Raw genomic sequence first — 20,042 nt, 5'->3', positions numbered from 1 at the left:
ACTCTGATATAGCCTTGCCTGTGCTGTTGCCTGTCTTTGAAACTTGCTTTTCTGAAGCTTTCATGGCTATTGTTCCAACTTTTCTAGCCACGTTTTGGCAAGTTAACCTTTTATGAAAAAACATTATTTTAATCAAAACATGTGTCCTAAATAACAACTATGTGCTGGCTAGGGAAATCTGTAAGTGAAGGTGGTACCATAGATGTATTTAACTTGAATAGTTTGCCATCTACTGGTTGAAAAGACTAAACTGATTAAATTTGGTGGGGTTTTTTTTAAACCAAATAATTGGTTTAATAGCCTGAAAGCCATTGCAGACACACATACACTGTTTCTCCTTTATTAATAGAAATGAGTATATGTAAAATTTGCCAAGGCAGTCAAACATAGTCATATTTGACTTCAAAACAGAAAACTTCTCTAAAATGAGGGAACTGATAAAAGTGGCAGTGAAGGGACAAATGCTGAGAGGATCACTTCCTCTCATGGTCAAATCTCTTTAGAATGCTTGTGACTTGCTCAAAACTACAGTAATAAAAAGTCATCCAGATCAGATCAGGAAAGTACCTCTAAATCTACAAGATCGCTAACATAGTTTCTAAGCAGGGTCAGGAAGCTATTAGACGAAAGCATGTTTCCTCAAGGAGAACAATAAGAAACTCAGACTTGCACAAAGTAATGCAAGCAAACATAAATATATGAAGAAGAACTTTGAAGAGTATATTGGTAATATCATGAAGTCCAAAAATACAAAATTCATCAAATGCATTGGGAGCAGGAAAGAGGCAAGGGAGGCAATTGGACCACTGGAAGAAAAGAGTTAAAAGTGTAGTAATGGAGGATAAGGAGAGTCCACAGGAGTTAAATGAATTCTTCGCATATGTGTTCACTTTAGAGCAGATATCCATGCATGAACTGATAATTTTTATCTTTGGAAAATGGGATAAATAGTGCTGACAAGAGCTTAACTTCTAGACTACTGACAAACACACAGCACTTCAGTTGGGATTTTGTTTACCTGGCGCTTCCCTCCGGTGCCCCCAAATTTGGCCTGTTCCTTGCAGGTGTAGTAAAAAATGTTGTCCACTGCCAATGCTAAAGGATAATATGAAAGCAACCTGTTATTTTTTGGCTCAGGCAGCAGAATGTCTTGGACCAGCCCTTGGACTGAATTGATCCCAACTGCTTTTACCTTTTGTGATGGTTGAGTGATGTGTGTAATCCTGCTTTTCTTTAAATCAGGCAATAAAAAAGACATCCGTTTCTCCAGCAACTCGTCTCTTGATAAGAACACACTGTCCAACTATTATCGCCAATCTGCCTACTATGAACGTCTGCAAGAGGACTTGAAAAGCCTGCAGTCATTTCAGAACCACTGCTTTGATACCACCCCATCAAAACCCACTTATGTTACCTCATTCATTCACCAGGTAAAGATTAAAAAATTATGAATATTGATAATAATAAGCACAAAATTATTCCTTTCTTTTCCAGTGTTCCAGCTATAGGTAGCTTTGGTCTAGAGCTTGGGAAAATTATTTTTTTTATATAACATCTGCTAGAATCCATAAGCCAGCATGGTATTAGCTGGAGGATTCTAGGAACTATTGTTCAAACAATAACTTTCAAAAGTTTTGCTTTGATTATATAGCCAGAACAAGCAGCACACATGCACCAGAATAAAGTATTGTCAGCAAGCTTGGGGAAACCTCAGTGTTTTATAGGATTTTAAAAAAATACCAGAATCCTTCATTACCTACATACAAATGCATAACTTAGGCCCGAGACAGACGGGCCAAAAGCGCCATGCTGCAGTTTTGGTGCAGTTTTCTCCTAGGGTTCCGGAGTGCACAGTATCCACACGCTCCGGAACCCTAGGATGTGCAAGCGGGGCCTGCCATCTTGATGTAAGCGACATGCAGCATATAGATGTTGCTGCGCATTGCTTACATCACAAGTGTCCGAGTACTTTTTGGGGTGGAGGGACACTGCGTAGTTTGGCTGCTGCGGTATCCCTCCATGGGAAAACAGGCTGCCACCAGCCCAGACTTTTGGGGCGGTCTGTTTTGCACCTAAGTAACATATTCTGGCCTGACCCCCTCCTCCCCCCCACACGCCTATCTTAACATCCAGCAGCCATGCAGAGGATGACTATGACAATCAGAATTTATTCTTCTTCCTTTGTTGCGTTTTGCAAAGCCTAGGTAGCGAAAATGTGTACACAGGTATCTATATACGTGGATTAATATTAATTCACTTCACAGTGGGAAAAGCAGCATCTGGAAACACTGTTGGATGTCTCTCAGTTCAGCAGATAACTCTGTGGAGAAACTGACCAAAGCAGAGTGAAATAAAGCTGCCTTTAGTAATATCTCTTATTTTGAGAAAATGGATCAAATGGTCTCATGAAGGATACTTTGTGGCAATCTATTTAATGTTTAATGTTTTCTAGCTGTACATAGTCAGTTGTCGTAATATGAAGCAACTCCTGAGGAACCCTCAGACCTCCTTCGGTCAACTCCTTTTGGGTATTGTCTTCTCTGTGTTGGTTGGGCTTATTTACTACCAAATACCTGACACTCTACCTGAAGCCCTACAGAACAGGTAAGGAAGGATTCTCTGAAGATGCCAGCCACAGATGCTGGAAAAACGTCAGGAAGAAACTTTTCTGGAACATGGTCACATAGCCCAAAAAACCCACAAAAAACGATGTTTGCCGGCCATGAAAGCCTTCGACTTTACAAGGATTTTAGAGCTTGTCCATATTGGGATAGCTCCAGAGCACTACTAAATCACTTCATTTGTGCTCAATTCAAATTTCGTGGCTAATTGTCAAGAAAACACACATCATGGAGAGCTTAGATACACACCAGACAGCCTCCCACCATCTGGTGGCTAAAAATGTAATGGCACTATCCACATAGAAAACTGTTGAGCAGCATCGTAAGCTTTTCAGCAATCATGTTTATGATCTGGCCCACAGCCAAACTAATTCTGCTGTAGTACAGGAGGATCAGCATTATGAGGCTTGTAGATGCAACTCCTGTGAGCATATTGTATCTCACCAGGAAACAAATCCATGTAATACTGTGAGCACTGCAAATAGGAGAGACATGAAACATTGATGCAGTTTTCTCCTGAATATTCAAATGTTGTGTATCTCTTCTAAAAATTAATATTAATTTTGGTGCCTGAATTCTATTTAATTGCCCAATACCCAGGCTTAAGTGGTGTTAGTGACTGGCCCACATTTAGAGCTGTTAAATGTCAGATAAATGAAGGAGAAATGATCCAGGATATGATCCTAAATGGGTGTGTTGGTCTTATTTGCATCACAGACTTGGTTAGATAAAAGGGAAGATCTCTCCCAGCTTTGCCCAACTGGGTTTTCTGTCCTGCAGTAGGTGAGACCTGGGGTAGGGATGGGACAGAAAAGTAGGGGTGAATCATGATTTCCAGTGTCTCATAAACAAATGCCCATTCCTGCAGTCTTCCAAGTATGCATGTGTTTAATACAAAGGTGAGTGCACAGGATAGAATTGGGATTCTGTTATGTGCTACCCACTCTGCCACCCAATCATCTTTTCCCTAAGGAAGCTGTGATGGTCGTAAGGCTAGCGATTGAGTCCTCTTGGCTTTTTATGTTGAGGTACATCAACATTCATCCTGTTGAAACTAGTTCATGACTTCATGGCCTGCGTGGCAACAGTGGGTTTGTCCAATTTGGTGTCTTGCTCACTCATTCATTAGGGTACACTCTGGGCCTAGGTGTATGTATTAAGTAAGATGGTGATGATCTAGATGCTATATACATCTTTATATATTTGTTGTCACAGATTGATTACTAACTTGTGGGGTTTAGATTTACTGGCACTCAGCCCTTGTGCAACTAGTCAAGATGGTCCATCCCAATGGATGATGGATGTCAGTGGTTTTCTATAGACCTTGAGAAATTTTCTCTCACCTCAGCAGGCAATTATGTCAAAGCCCTTGTTGAAGTCTACAGTACTGAAATGATCCAAGCAGTTCAGATTATTGTTCCTGAGCACCCTATCCTGCTCTGTATAGTAAAATGAAGTCTAGGTTTTTTTAGGGAGCTGTAAACATAGAACTGAGAGGAATGGTGATTAGAGCAACGTTGGGTAGAATGCAGAAAATTACTACAATCCTATATGATTTAGTGCAGCATAGCAGATATTCAAGAGGCTGAGTCAGAACAGCCTCTGAAGTTCTCTCCTCCCAGGCACAGCCATTCTGCAGGACTACGGAAATGTCTGGCTACATCCCCATAACCAGTCCAGTAGGTGTAACATTGGTCTCTGCTTGTATAGTGTAATAGACATGTTTCAATTTATTCATCCTGAGGGTGTTGACAGAATCACTGCAAATCGAAGCACAAGTATGCTTAAACCCATGTCTTTGTCAGTATACACTTCCTAAGGGGTAGCTGTGTTAGTCTGTTGCTGTCAAAATAGCATGGAGTCCTGTGTCGCAATAATGAAGATTAGTAAATTTATTACAGCACGAGTTTTCTTGGGTTATAGTCCGCTTCATTAGATGGATGGAATGTTATCCCTGACCATGTATATTGCATATACCTGAAATTCTGGCTGACACTCCATGCATATGATAAAGTAAATTATAGTCCATGAAAGCAAATGCTACAACCTGACATTCTTCAAAGTGCAGCAAGTCTTGTTTTGGCATATAAAAAGCAAAAACTGAAGTCCTGCACTTTACCAAATTGCAACATTCACACAAGTAAGTATAATTTTTCCATAATACATCTATTTATTATCTTTGCTGTAGGTTGGGAGCCTTCTTTTTCATGGTCCTCACCCAGATCTTTGGGAATCTGTCTGCAGTGGAGCTCTTCATCTATGACAGAAAACTCTTCATGTGAGCAGCTATCATGATTCAAAGAAACTCTTTATCTGTATATTCTGGATAAGGGCAGAGGAACGAACTCTCCATAACACTGTGTCTGCAAAATCTCATGCAGGCAGGGCTGCATATTAGCACAGACATTTCAGCTTTCATCAGAACCAAGCGTAATATAATTTGTACTGTGTAATAGCATCAAGCAGTCAGACTGTCTCATGCGGTGCAGGTCTGTGCTTTGCATGTAGGAATAGAGATGGACAGAATGGAAGGTGTGTGTTTGCTATGCCTGCAGACATTCAATAATTGAAAATTCTGGAATGTCAAGTCTGTCTGATGTTCAGACCAGACAATGGAGATATGGGAAAATCTGCAGAACAAGTCCATTGGAATGGATTCCTCACACATCCTTACCCAACAAAGATCTCACTGCTGCTTCCATTACCAGACTCTTCTTTATATAGTCAGTGAAGGGAATCTAATCCATGTGCTTCCATTCTTAAAATATTATTCATACTGGAATCTTTCATGGGTGATGTGGTTTTTAAACAATTTTCTTTCTCCCACCCCATCTTCTCCCTCCCCAACAGTCATGAAAGTGCCAGGAGTTACTATAGGACCTCTGCCTTCTTTCTAGCCAAAGTATTTGCTGATCTTGTCCCCAATCGCATCCTCCCTGTGTTGCTGTTCTCTTCCATTGCATACTTCATGATGGGTGAGTCAAGATCTGTAGCTTGAACCATTTGGTGGTAGTAATGAGGTGTGAGAATAAGTAAGCAAGGGAAATGTAAAATATAAATTTAAAAGCTTTTTCAGGTCCAAGGTTTTTAAAAAGATCACTCCAAGACTTTTCAAAACAAAATCAGTTCTTTAAAGGAAATGATAAAAGCTGAGTGAAAGGGATCTCAGTGGATGCAGGGTTGAAAACATCCCAAAGCAAGACTCCATCAGTCAGGACTTTCATGTGTGCTGTGCAACTTGTATTTTTTTCTCTTTTTTTTTCTGCCCATCCCCAGGTCTCAAACCTGAAGCAGAATCTTTCTTCCTGTATGTTTTGTCTCTTAGCCTGACCAACCTTGCAGCGGTGAGCATGGCTTTCTTAGTGAGCGCCAGTGTCAACACTTTTGCCGTTGCCAACCTCCTGATTGCCCTGCCGTATGTCTTCATGATGGCAAGTTGTTTCTGCTGTACTTAACAAAACAAAACCTTTTCAAAGCTTTCCTGTAGGCAAAGGATTTTGTCTGGATATGCATTTCCTTGGCAGCAAGCTGTCAGCCTCCAAGTCAGCAGGATGGTGATTCCATTCCATGTTTTAGCCAGAAATCTATTTTGAGAGCAGGGTACAAAGCATTGGTTTATTCCTCTAAAATTCAAATTAACCTTGAATGGATTCACCTCCTGATGTCATGGAAGCTACCAGTCTGTCACTTCAAACACCCCTACCTAGAAAGCTACTAGATTTTAAAGCTCTGTGTATAATATTGTTAGACTTAGATCGATATGACAGAAGGATGCAAAAGTCTAAGATGGGTTGGGTCCAGAGCTTTGAATCATTTCCTTTTTTGGACTACAAATCCCCAAATCGTCAGACAGAGTGGGAGATTTTTGGAAGCTGACATTAAAAAAAAAGTTATTCCAAGCTCTAGTTGGATCAGCCTTAGCCATGTGCAATTGGGTTTGGTGGAAGCGGACATCCTCCCCCCAGCTTCTCCTCACAATATCCCTTTCGGTGCCTGCTCATTGCTGTAGAGAGGACTGGAGGACTCTGCTGAAAAGCAAGCCTTGGGGGAGTGGGGAATCATTGAATTTTGGACAGAATGCCTTTCATAATTACTTTTGTGTATGAAAGGCAGAGCCTGCATCTGCCTCAGTGTCCAGGGAGAAATAAGACACAGGCCAAAACTGAGCTCTTTGTTGTTCTCTGCCTACAAATCCCACAAATGACCCTCTTGCTTACCTTCTCCCTCTCACAGTCTCCCTTTCTCGGTAACAACAACTTCAGGAGGCAGAGTTGTGTCACACCAGGGAAAGGCCTAAGCCCTAGCCTCTACCTCACAATCATACTTCCAAATCTGTCAGTGTTTGCTGGGACGAACTAAAAGAGCATTTTTAAAATTTGTTATATATATTTTGTGTCATGTTTTCCTTGTATGAAAGCCTTCCCCATATCACAAGACCTCCATCTGTTCCATGATTTTTCGTTGTTGTTCCGATTTTAATGATCCTGAGAGAAACAAACTATAGTGGAAGGTTTAAGAAGATACTTATACTGTACAAGCATGTTACATTTTAAAAAAGCACCCCTCAACTTGGTGTTCTCCAGATATTGGACTACAATTCCTATGGGATGACGGTAGTGTAGTCCAATGCAGCCCTAAACAGCTCAGAAACAGGGTGCCTTCCCAGTTGTAAACCTTAAGAGCACTAAGTTCACTTAGGGAGATCTTACCTGTGACATGAAGGTCAGTTCACTGCTATACTGCAGTGACACAGATGTGAGCTGTTTCCATTGCAGTTTTTGTATTTTGGAACAGGTGCTTTCCTCCAATTTACTCATGCTTTTCCTTGCTGCTAATTCTGCATTTTTATACTTTTTAGATGTTGTATGATATTTTATTGTTTGAGTGTTATTGTTATATGATTATCTGAAGATAAATGGTCCAGCATGGTGTAGTAGTTTGAGCATAGGACTACAACTTTGGAGACCAGGGTTTGTGAATTTCTGCTTGGCCATGGAAACCCACTGGGTAACCTTGGGCAAATCACATTCTCTCAGCCTCTGAGAGAACCCTTTTGAACGAATCTTGCCAAGAAAGCGCCATGATAAGTTTGCCATAGGATTGTCATAAGTTGGGAATAATTTAGAAGCACACAGCAACAAATGGTCTAGAAATGATTAATAAATAAATAAATCTGGTGAGCACCAGTTTGGGGAAGACTACATTAGAAAGTGAATATAGAAAGTGCCACAAAAGGAATAGTCTACTTCTTAGATAACCTTTTTCATGCTTCACGTCCAGCTCTGGAATCAGTAGCATCACTTGAATGTGCGGGCGTGAGGACCGTACTGGGTGCCTCCTCATCTCTGCCCTGGGAGGCTTGAAAGTCAAGCCTCCTAGGGCTAAAGTAAATCCACACGGGGCAAGGAGGGAGGGGCCTCTTTTGGCTCTGCCCCTAAGCCCCGTCCCCAAAGCCCCACCCATCCCACAGCAGGTGACACCCTGGTGTGGGACACCACTGTCTGGAATATGAATTTTTAGAACATTCTCTGCTCATTGTTTTTGGGGACCAGGGCTGCCTATCCCTTGAAGATAATTCCTTCTTCTACTTCAAAGCACTGGATATTCTTGGAATGTAGTTCAAATCTGTGCTGTGGCTTTTAACTCCATTTGCTTGTATATTTGAAAACAATGTTACATCCTTTAGGTCTTCGGTGGATTTCTTGTAAACCTCAATACCATGCTCGACTGGTTGTCCTGGATCAAATGGATCAGCATTTACAGATATGGCATGAACGTAAGTTACATAGCTCTTCTTTGGAGGGAAGGGGAAGATTTAAAAAGCTCAAGTTAAGCAAAATGTATCACCATTTGCACAGTACCCTTTTTGCCACTTAGTTTGCCTCACACTAGCATATGGGGTTTAGTTCTAAAGGATCAAAATAGAGGGCATCATACTGTCATGCACTGCCCCAAAGAACATACATGATGGACATTGCTTCTTTGTTGTTTGTTATTGTTAACTGTCCTCAAGTCGATCTCAACCCATGACGACCCTATGGATGAGACATCTCCAAGACCCTCTGCCCTTCACTGCTCTGCTTAATTCATGCAACCCCATACCCATGAGCTCCTTATTAGGGTTCATCCATCTAGCATGCGACCTTCCTCTCTTTCTACTTCCCTCCATCTTTCCTGGCATTATTATTTTTTCCAATGAGTCCTTCCTTCTCATGAAGTGCCCAAAGTATGGCAGCCTAAGTTTTGTCATCTTGGCTTCTAGGGAGATTTCCAGCTTGATCTGCTCTAGGATCTAGGATTGCTTGTCCTTTTGGCTGTCCATGGGATCCTCAGCACTCTTCTCTAGCACCACATCTCAAGTGAATTGATTTTCATCCTGTCTTCTTTCTTAATTGTCCAGCTCTCACATCCACACATGGTAATAGGAAATGCAATGGCTTCTATGATTCTAACCTTTGTGCTGAGTTGTATATCTTTGCATTTTAGTTCACTCATATAATAGCTGCTCTCTCCATTCTTAATCTTCTTCTGATTTCCTGACTGCAGTCTTTGTTCCTATCTATGTTTTATCCCAAGTATGAGAATTCTTTTACTATTTCTATTTCCTCATTGTCTAAATTAAATTTGTGTAGATTCTCCATGGTCAATATTTTTGTTTTCTTTATGTTCAAAAGTAGTTCTGCCTTTGCACTTTTTCTTGATCTTCTTTAGTAGGTGTCCCAGGTCTATGAGGTTTTCTGCTATTGTTATCTGCATATCGTAGACTGTTGATATTCCTTCCTCCTATTTTCACTCCTTCCTCTGTGTCCAGGCCTGTTTTTCTTATAATATGTTCTGCGTACATGTTGAACAGATAGGGTGAAAGGATGCAGCCTTGTCTGACCCCTTTGCCAATTGGTAACCATTCTGTTTCTCTGGGTTCTGTTCTGACAGTAGCCTCTTGTCCTGAATACAGATTCCTCATCAGCACTTCTTAAAGAGGTTCTACAAGACATTCTACAAGATGTTTAAGGCTTCTACAAGAGTTTTAGGAATCATTGTGTTAACATGTGAAAGGCTAGGTCTTCACATGTAATCACATTAGAGATTCTATAGGTCACTCTTCTTCTTAACTGAAGTTCCATTTTTGATATCCAGTCTCCTTGGGGCTACACAACCCCATCAATTAAGCATGAGTTTCAGACTTTATTATTTCATCTACTGGGGCCATCCTTTCTGCTAAAGCAGTGACTGAGCTGGGGTATGCTTCCCATCCATCATCAGTTGATCAGTCCCTTTGAACTAGATAGTCAACCCTTCTTGGTATCCAGGGAAAATAGTTCCACGTGTGTAAATGGTTCAAAATGGAATCTATAGCAGTTGCACATTCTTTCCTCCATCAGTTTTTTTTTTAAATCTCTCTTCTTCTTAAGAGGTTTGAATTGATATGGACTACAGAACTAAGATTCTTTATCCTAACTATTTCTGGATCTGGTAATAATTATCCATGTGGCTGGATGATCCCAAAAGAAAAGAGGAGACCCTTGTACCCTATGATCAAATTCATCAAGTACCAGGCAGTATAACTTTTGGGGGGTAGGGGGAACATAGCCAGTGGTGAATGATCATAGGAGTTTCAGTCCAACAATATCTGAAGGGCACCTATAGTTTATATCTTTAATTTTTCTGTAGTTAAGGATTTTAAAAAATGTGGAATCACTAAGTAAAAACAAGAGTACAGATTATATATCTTTTATTCATAATGTTCATGACAGGATTATTTGCAAAGGAGAACTGGTGGGAGGTGGTGCTGATTAAATTGGGAAGTGATATTCCACAGCAGGCTGTAATGTGTCTGCTAGTAAAATGTCCTGGGAGGACAATTTACAAGGGAAGACTCAGGGGTTGGAGAAAGGATAAACGTATACAACTCTCTTATTTGCTCCTGGATTCTCATTGTCATTCAAGCCTGCATTTCCTGGGACAAAATGGACTTATGTCTGCTCTTTCCTTGTTGCTACAAAAACAGCTAGAAGGCTAAAACCCAGGAAGAGTGTTACAACATTTTTAATCTGTAAATAAAATGTTTCCCATATCTTCATAGGGGGAAGTGATAATTTCTTTAAGTTACATATTTGAATTTCTCAAAATCATGTTTCCATTTCAGGCTCTAACCATCAATGAACTTAAAGGATTAGTCTTCTATTTGAACTCTACCAGGTAAATATGCTTCCTCTCATAAAGAGATGCACAAACACCACATGACTAAGAAACAGGTGCCCCAAATAAGTATCAACCAAAATAAACCACAACCATCTTCAAGTATTGGCAATTTCTGTCATAAACATAGCACAACTCAGTTTAAGATCTGCACTAATGTATCAGCCAGAATCCTTTATCAGATACTGAAGTATACTTAACTAAGTAATGTCTCCTCCTTCAATCCTACCATAATCTGCCACTGGTCTTCTGCTGTGGAGTCTGTTGCAACAAACATATTATTTTTCTGTACTATGAAATCATAAGAGCCCCATTGTATCAGAGCAAAGAATTCTTCAAGCCGGGCATGAAGGGAGCAATGATCACTCATTTGTTTCACCCTAGCCCCAAATTATCTCATATGCAGAAGCTATACAGTGCACCCACGCCATACGCGGCCTTGAGCATACGCGCTCAAGCCGCGGGGCGCACGCGGGGCGGAAGGGGCAGCGCATCCCATTCAATTGAATGGGCGCTTGCGCCCCGCGCGCGCCCACACCACCGCGCACGAGCCCCATTGTTTCCAATGGGGCTCGAGCATAGGCGGAATTCGCCTTACGCGGAGGGATCCGGAACGGATCCCCCGCGTAAGGCGAGGACGGACTGTACTGTCTCTGAACATGCATATTCCATTTAACTATCATATCTAATAGCTTCTGGTATTTTCACAGATACAGTATTTGTTGTTGTTGTTATTTTTGATGTCATTTCCAGTCATCCAAAATGCAGCAACATCTCCATTGTAGGAGAACTACTGAATATAATGCAAACTTTATTTTCCAGAATCCATGTTAGTACTCTGTAGTATTCAGAAGGCCAGAATTCGCAGTGATTTATTGTTAGCCCAAAAGCTGATACTTGTGGAAAGCAGCTACATAATGCTCTGTAATGTGAACCTGGTTAGGGGCAGCAACTGTAAGTGCACACATACCTTGTATTAAAAGTAGTCAGTAAAATTTCAGCAGTGATTTTTTTTCCAGAAAAAGCAGATTATTTTTCACCACTGCTTTTCTGTTAGCTTCCCCCCTTACTTACCCATATGGTTGTGTTATTTATGTTGGCTGAGATTCCGCATCACAGTCTACATTGCAGAACATTACAAATCCTTAGCTACAGTGCAAAGGCACAATGAAAACCTGTTAGTGAACTGTGAAGATGCATATCAAGGCACTAGCAAGAGTGATCCAATGTGCATTGGGCACTTATGACGTGCATTAGTTGCTCCTGCTGTCCTCCAGCACTTCCTAGCCAGTGTCCAAATGTGCATTGGGGAGTGTCACAATGCACATTGGTGGCCATGATACATTAGGCCATGATGCATGCATCACTCCAGCATTGTGTAACAGATACTCTTATGCAGTAGCATCACAGTGAATGTGAATATTTCCAAACAGCGCAACTCTTACTATTTCCCAACACCGAAGTCTTATGAAGGTAGAAGTACCATCCTGAATTTCAGCCATTAGTTTCCTCTTTCCTTGTCAGTAAACAGATGGAATCCATACTGAGATACGTAATTTGTTGTGTGGAATCAGACTCTTCAATAGCTGTGGAGATCAGCAGAAACTCAGCATCTCAGTTATTGAAATAGTTGCAACTGTCTTCATCATAACATAAGTGAGCCAGAATCCTGTTGCAAATTCATAACTTGCAGCTGTACGCATTCATAACTGCTACACATTCATAACCCCTATGTAACTTCTAGTTTGGGGACCAGAAAAGTCCCCCAAACCCCACTTACTAGTAAACAGCCTCTAGGATCAACAGAGATCCATTCCTGTGCCTATAAGGAAGTGGTTGCCTGACATTCCCACCCCTGCACCCTAGGAATTATCTCCAAGGCAAGGGGAATTTGCAACATGGGTCTTTTTTCTGCCAGTTGCACAAGAAATCGCTCATGGGAGAGGATGGGGACATCAGACAGCAACTTCTTGATTGATAGGAATGGACCCCCATTGATCCCAGTAGCTGCTTACCAGTTTAGGGGGGTTGGATTCAGAATGCACTATGTAACACCGTTGTACAGCACTACATAGTATGTAATGGTCATACAAGATTCTGCCAGTCTGTCTTAGAATGTACACACATGTGCTCAATATTTTCCTTTCTTCCTTTCAGGGTCCCTGGGGAGCTTTACCTGAAGCAGCAAAATATTGACTATAGCACTTGGGGCTTCTGGGAGAATGAGCTGGCCCTCTTCTGTTTGGCAACTGTGTTCCTCTTTTTTTCTTACATCCAGCTTTTAAGAATAAACCGGTGGAAGTAAACCACCTTTGCAAGAAACCTGGCAGCTATACAAAACCTTGCTGGAATCTTCTTGTCTATGATCTTAATAAAATTAGGATATAGTAGCCAACATCCAATTGTTAGTTCCAACAAATAGAAGAAGACCCACTGCATCCATGGAACTTACATAAGTGTTCACTTACCAAGAATCCATTAATCCAGTGGATCTGTCTAGTTGGCACTGACAAGTAAATTGGGGCCATTTTTTCACTTCATGGTGATGTCTCCAAGTTAGAACAGATTGAGTCTCCCTTATCCAAAATGCTTGAGACAAGAAGTATTTTAGGTTTTAGATTCCCACCCCCAGATTTTGGAATCTTTGCATATACTGTACTTAATGAGATATCTTGGAGCTGGGACCCAAGTCTAAACATGAAATTCATTTACATTTTTATATACCCTTATACACATAGCCTGATGGTAATTTTATATATAGTATTTTTAATAATGTTCTACATAAAACAAAGTTTGTGTACACTGAACCATCATCTCAGTCATCCCTGTAGACAGTTCAGATGGATTTTATAATATTTCAGATTTCCAATAAGGGATACTCAACCTGTATTTAATTTTTAAGGGGAAATAAGTGGAAAAATTAAAATACATATCATCTGCTCCTACTGACATCAAGATTAAAAGAATAGGATTGTTGCCAATATTTTTTTTTTTATTTTTAAACTACAAAAACTACAGCCATATATATCTCTCCTCAACAATAAATTCAGCTGAGTTAAAGTGGCCTTTGGAGCCAAAATGTTTTATGTAGAGGGTGTCCCTTCTATTACAGAAATCAACATTTTGTTGACATTAGATAAATCTATTCATATGTAGAAACTACAATTGAAGGAAAAATTCAGGTGAGGCTGCTTCAGCATCCAAGTACCTTCTTAAGCGGTTTCATAAGTGGAGACCCGTCAGTTCATGGTTCTTTTTTTGTGGTACCTGTTAGCAGCAATAGATTTAACACCTGTGCTGCTTCCTTGTTCTCTTTGTTCCACCAGCACTGACCATCTCTTTGTCAAGGCCCATGCCTTGTATTAAGCAATAAGAATAGTTGTAGTATGTTGTGTTTGTTAACTGCCCTTGAGACTGGTTCACATGTCCACATTCTATGCTTGGTGACTGTATCAACATATGTGACTATGCATCAGATGAGCCTCTCTGCATCACAGGACTGCAGACAGAATGTCTGTGTCTCCTCATATAATCACCTCCAACACATTGATTTTCAAGTCTGTTCACATATTCACTTTGTACATTAATCAAACATAACAAAATTTAAGGGCCATAGGTACATATGTAAACCAAAGTGGACATGTGTCAAAACGAGGGAAGTCTTAACTACAGATGGAGGTGAACAAGCTGAAACTTAATTGTGACAAGATGGAGGCACTCTCTTATTTCTTGATGGAGGCTTGTAGCCAATCCTAGATGTGGCTTGCAGTGGCTCTGAAGGACCAAGTACCATAGTTAGGTCTTCTGGGAAACTGAGATGACAGTTGTGCCCAGGAGTGGTTTTAGTAACGTATTTCAATATGTCAGCTATGGTCCTGTCTACAGCAGATGAACTTACTTCCTCTACATGCTCTAGTGATATCCGGCTGTACTATTACAACATGCTTTAAGTAGCACTGCATCTATAGATGGATCAGAAATGGTCTCTGCTGGTACAAAATGCAATCCCACAAATGTCAGGGGGATGATGGGAGTTGTGGCTCTTCACCTGGCCTGGAACTCACCACCTGGTTGTGCACCACGCTGACAGTTTTTGGCCATTGTTGTATCTTTGCAAGAGTTGCAGAGATCAGGCTGAAGACCCCGACAAACTCTCCAAGCCTTACTCTTGCTTCCACAGAAGTCTTCACCCTTCTTCACCAGGGTCCTGCTGGTTCTTGTAGCTTTCACCCAAGACACCAGACAACTCAGTAGTCTTATATAAAAGATCTACTTTATTCTACTATATGCACAGCTCCAAACAATACTCAACTCCTCACTCTACTATCCACTACTATCCACAACTACAACCCACAAAAAGCACTGGGATCTATAGTCATTATTATAGCCAAATCATGGTACCACCTCTGTGGTCTGTTCCACCCAGTAGGCGTGTACATTTTCCCATTGGTTCTCTGTTCATCCCACAATTAATGATTTCATCATCTCAGACCTTGACACACTAACAACTGTCAGTGTGTCCAATTATCCACTATGCATTTGCTTGTCCGTGGCACTCAGGACCTGTTAATGCTTTACCATTCACACCTGTGTGGTTTCTATTGGCTTCTGCTGAGTTATTCTGACTCTCATACAAGTTTTAATTCTCTACTGTATGTCCCATGTTGCTTTTCCTTAACAAGCTGAAACTTAATTGTGACAAGATGGGCACTCTTATTTCTTGATGGAGGCTTTTAGCCAATCCTAGATGTGGCTTGCAGTGGCTCTGAAGGACACAGTACCATAGTTAGGTCTTCTGGGAAACTGAGATGACAGTTGTGCCCAGGAGTGGTTTTAGTACATATTTCAATATGTCAGCTATGGTCCTGTCTACAGCAGATGAACCTTACTTCCTCCTACATGCTCTAGTGATATCCTGGCTGTACTATTACAACATGCTTTAGTAGCACTGCATCTATAGATGGATCAGAAATGTCTGCTGGTACAAATGCAATCCCACAAATACTGGTAAATGATAGAATTCACATCAGTTATCCTGGTCCAGTCTACTTCCAGACCAACCTAAAGTGCTGTATTGGTCTTTAAAGCCCTTAATATTTGGGACCAAGTTACATGAAGGATCACTCTCCCCTATACCAACCTATCTGCATTTTAAGACGCATGAGAGGCATTAAGCAGTGGCCATGAGAGAGAAGGCCTTCTCATGGCAGCGCTCTGCTTGTGAATTCTGTTCTGGTTATATACACCAAATTGCTTCCTACAGGTCCGCCTATAATTCAGTTATAGGGGCTGCTGCATATATGGTGCTATTTGGTTTTAATGTTAATTGAAGTAGTTTTGTTCTATTTTGCAGTTTTACATTCTCTACCTTGGGAGATTTTATAAGGTATCTGATGAATCTTTAAACAAAGACAACAGTCATAACTTCTCTAGTTGTCCAATTATGGAATTATACTTCTTGTCTTTTAAGGTGGAGTAAATTATTATGAACAAGGATACTGGAGTTGGGGGGAAGAGAGAACTACCAATCCAAGCAAGGTATACACACTGGAAAAAATAAGACACAAACTGTGAAGTTGAAGGCTTCATGGCCACATCCATAGTTTTTGGGGCTATGTGGCCATGTTCAAGAAGAGTTTCTTCCTGATGTTTCGCCAGCATCTGTGGCTGGCATCTTCAGAAAATGCTGGCTGGAAAGAAGTTGGGTATATATACTGTATGACCTGGAAATGCAGGAGTGATTTGCATGTGTATTGTTCTGTGCTAATGACCGCCTCATGGTAGGAGGGTCTGCAAAAGAGGAGAGTGTCTGCTTGATTAGTGCTCATTGCTGCTGGGAATAAAATACTGTTTGAAAAACATAAATTCTGGCCATGCCAACCATTACCATGTCAGGATGCACAGGGAAGCCATTGAAATCCACAAACACCTGGACAACTTCAACAGAAAAGAGGAAATACATGGAGTTTGGTACAATGGCATGGTAAGTGGTGTCCCTTATAAAAATGGCAAATACTTGGATTTATATATTTTTTGAATTATAATGAATATGAATATGTTCAAGCCATGAAGGTGGCATCTGTGGATATGGAGGACAACTGTATTTGTAATAGTAAAAAGATTCAGTATAAGGGAAAGGTGGATTTTTTGTTTTTACAAAATAATTATTTTCTTTACAAACCAATTCCATTTTAGTGGCTTATCTGTACACACCAGAACTCCAATCGATAAAGAAAAGGCAGAAGAAAAATACTGTACAACACCTCCAGGATTCAAATTAATCAAGGATATCAAATATATTCTTCATAAAAGCATGTACATTATAAGCTGAAATTTTAAAACCACTGTCACTGAAGTAAACAGTCATGACTTGAATCTGTAGTGGTTCTTACTTGAAAGGCACAAAAAACTCATGAAGGCCCCCAGATTGTTTTCAGTAGCCATCCGAAGCAGCACAAAACATGATTGCGCAAGTAATGCAAATCATTCACATAAAATATATTGAATACTTCATCGGTTGGATCAGTACAGAGAAACGTCTGAAATTACAATGTTAAGTATTAATTAACACAAGCTTCCACACAAGAATTTGCATTTGAACATTCCCACATAGTTTAGTCATGACCTGCATTTTCATTATGAATTGGCCTAATGGTGAGGCCAAAGACCCAAAAGAATATAAATAAATAATGCAATCTGCATCAAACTTACATTTTTAAAAACAAGTTCAGCCAACCAGTAAAGCTCAGGTATGCTTTGACAGTGCTAGCAAATAAGGGCCAAGAGCCTGCACCAAGAGATATACTTAAAATGTTTTCTACTCTGTATCATACCTTTGAAATATCACAGCTTTCTGCACACAGGCATTTTAGAGGACCTGGAGAACAGGATAGTGAATTCCCAGTTACAAGGCATGCTGAGATGTATAGCTGTAGGAACTTCTGTAGGGGATCTATTGCGTTGTCTGTCTCCCCACACCCATGTCTATGTGCTCCCTGCATAGCTAACTTACCATGTTCTGAAAATACTGGAGAACAAGGGGGACTTTTTCTGTTAGTGGCAATGTCATTTAGCAGTAAGCTCGACAGTCTTTGTATGCAGTTTGTCTACTGTAATTATATATTAGTTAAATAACATTTTTCCTCCTGGATTAGCTACATTGTTTACTGTTTAAAAGTAGGTATGTCACAGAATGTCACCATTTAGATATCACAAGAGACAACACATTTCCAGATAGATCCAGTGATACAATAACAGACAATGCCCAGAGTAGGGTATTCTGAATGAATTATGTCCACAAGTCTGAATGAATTAAGAGGCTTGCTTCCTAAGTACTACTGTTTACCGATCACAATTAGTGTAACCACTGGACAGCACAGAAGGCACAATGCAAAGGGATAGTAATCCACAAGTTTTCTTCAAATGACTACTAGGCATTATTCAGGAAAAACATACAGCACCCGGCTCCAGTAAATTCAATGTCCATCTTCTGTCTTCTTGATCAGCAATGTCTCATTCATCTTGTTCTCAGCATATATCCTCTACTCGGGTGATGTAGAGGAAAGTTAACAGCACTCAAGGAACTGTAAAAAAAAAAAAAACACACACACACACACACACACAAAGTGTCAACAGTATCAGGACCTACCACTGTTCTCACTTTGTCTATGGAATTATATATTTATATAGAGAGAGAGAGGAGAGAGAGAGAGAGTAGAGATAGATAGATAGATAGACGCTGATAGATTATGGCTAACACCCTTTAGATATGAAAGATGAGTTAGAGTTAATGGCCACAATCTTACTAGTGCCTTACATTGGCATAGGGAACTTTTTGGAGCAATGCAAATATACAGTTGGGGGGGGGGGGGGACTAGAAAGGTAGGGTTTTTTTTTCCTGTGGCAGGAATTTTGCTACTACTACTACTACACACACACACACACACACACACACCAGTGCAGTACCTGTGGATATATTACCCTACCCAACTATGCTGGCACAGTTATGGCAGCCATGGGCTACATTTTGTACTTTTGCATGGATTTGCTGCTATTGTTATGTCTCTTCAAGTTGACTCTGACTTATGTCAATCCTTATCATAGGGTTTTCTTAGCGAGATGTATCCAGAGAAGATTTGCTGACTTCTCAGACTGAGCGAGTGACTTGCCCAAGGCTACCCACATGGCCGAGAAGGGGAATGGTCTCTGCCTGCACTGGGATCCCTCCAGTACAAATGAACTACAACAGAAATAACACATGATACAAAATGCAGGCCTGTGACTCTTATACCATCACTTTTCTTCTCCTGTTTGGTTCTTTAAAACATCTTTTGCCAGATGAAGAAGCCAGTAGAGCTTTGAAAGCTTGCATGGTGTACTTCCTGCATTTTTATTGGCCAAGGAAGGGAGAACAGTGTTACTACACTGGTGTAACAAGTCATATTTTCAAATTATTTCTCAATGGTATTTTCCAAAATATTTTAGCAGGATCTCTTTGCATTTTATACCATTCTATTCTCAGTTCTAAGGGGTTTTTTTTAGTGTAACAGAAACTAACATTAAAAAGAATGAGCAATGAAAAAAGTTATTTTCTAAATACTGTAACAAGCAATTAAAATCGATTACTTTTTTCCTAATGCATCTAATTTTTTTACAAAAATGTGTACAAAAATGTAAACATTTTTCTAATTTAATTTTAAAAAGCAATGTTCCCAATTCCAGGGAAAATTTTAATGTGAGACATAGCCATGTTGAGTAATTTCACATGTAGAGAAACAAAGGAAATATTATGATACAAGTAAGACTTGATGGCAGTGGATCACTATACAGTATAAGGAAATGGATTCTTGAATAGACATGTCCTACACACTGAGTTGCAAGTGACTCACTGAGATGCTTGATGAATAGATGGATTGGCCTCCTCCAGCTCATATTGAAAAGGTTTGGATATAAGCCAAGTGATTTCCCAAACAGCCAGAAATAGCTTGACATTTTCCAAGTAAAGCCAACTTCTGAAAATCCCTCTCCCACTTAGCCAAACTGGTCACCCAAATGCTCTCACAAGCAGCCTCTATATGCCTCTAAGACCTTTCTTCCTCTCCAATAAATTCAGACTTATGTATGTACATCACAAGGGTAATTTTCCAAATGCTGTGCTACTAGTTTTCTCAAATCTTTTAGAGGCAAGCATTTACAAGCCTCTGAAACTCATGTCCAAGTATG

At 40.3% G+C, this 20,042-nt stretch overlaps 2 protein-coding genes across 3 annotated transcripts in view; one reads left to right on the top strand and one right to left on the bottom strand.

Moving 5' to 3' along the window:
• LOC121926696 (broad substrate specificity ATP-binding cassette transporter ABCG2-like) overlaps nucleotides 1-13,215 on the top strand; it is a 40,698-nt gene extending 27,483 nt beyond the window's left edge. For both annotated transcript variants that reach the window (XM_042459878.1, XM_042459879.1), the window contains 8 exons: nucleotides 1,243-1,430; nucleotides 2,453-2,604; nucleotides 4,810-4,899; nucleotides 5,472-5,596; nucleotides 5,898-6,052; nucleotides 8,308-8,397; nucleotides 10,768-10,820; nucleotides 12,978-13,215. In XM_042459878.1, the coding sequence (XP_042315812.1) occupies nucleotides 1,243-1,430; nucleotides 2,453-2,604; nucleotides 4,810-4,899; nucleotides 5,472-5,596; nucleotides 5,898-6,052; nucleotides 8,308-8,397; nucleotides 10,768-10,820; nucleotides 12,978-13,125 (1,001 nt within the window). In that variant the 3' untranslated portion in view covers nucleotides 13,126-13,215. The remainder of the gene's footprint in view (nucleotides 1-1,242; nucleotides 1,431-2,452; nucleotides 2,605-4,809; nucleotides 4,900-5,471; nucleotides 5,597-5,897; nucleotides 6,053-8,307; nucleotides 8,398-10,767; nucleotides 10,821-12,977) is intronic.
• A 5,131-nt stretch (nucleotides 13,216-18,346) lies between these two features.
• Nucleotides 18,347-20,042, bottom strand: part of TSPAN15 (tetraspanin 15) — a 39,642-nt gene continuing 37,946 nt past the window's right edge. Inside the window, exon 8 of the mRNA XM_042456057.1 lies at nucleotides 18,347-18,403. Within this exon, the coding sequence (XP_042311991.1) occupies nucleotides 18,386-18,403 (18 nt within the window). The 3' untranslated portion in view covers nucleotides 18,347-18,385. The remainder of the gene's footprint in view (nucleotides 18,404-20,042) is intronic.

This window comes from Sceloporus undulatus, chromosome 3, assembly GCF_019175285.1.
Source record: "Sceloporus undulatus isolate JIND9_A2432 ecotype Alabama chromosome 3, SceUnd_v1.1, whole genome shotgun sequence".
NCBI classification, from domain to species: Eukaryota; Metazoa; Chordata; class Lepidosauria; order Squamata; family Phrynosomatidae; genus Sceloporus; species Sceloporus undulatus.
Note: the sequence above shows the minus strand (reverse complement) of the source record. Positions and strands in the feature narration are given on the sequence as shown.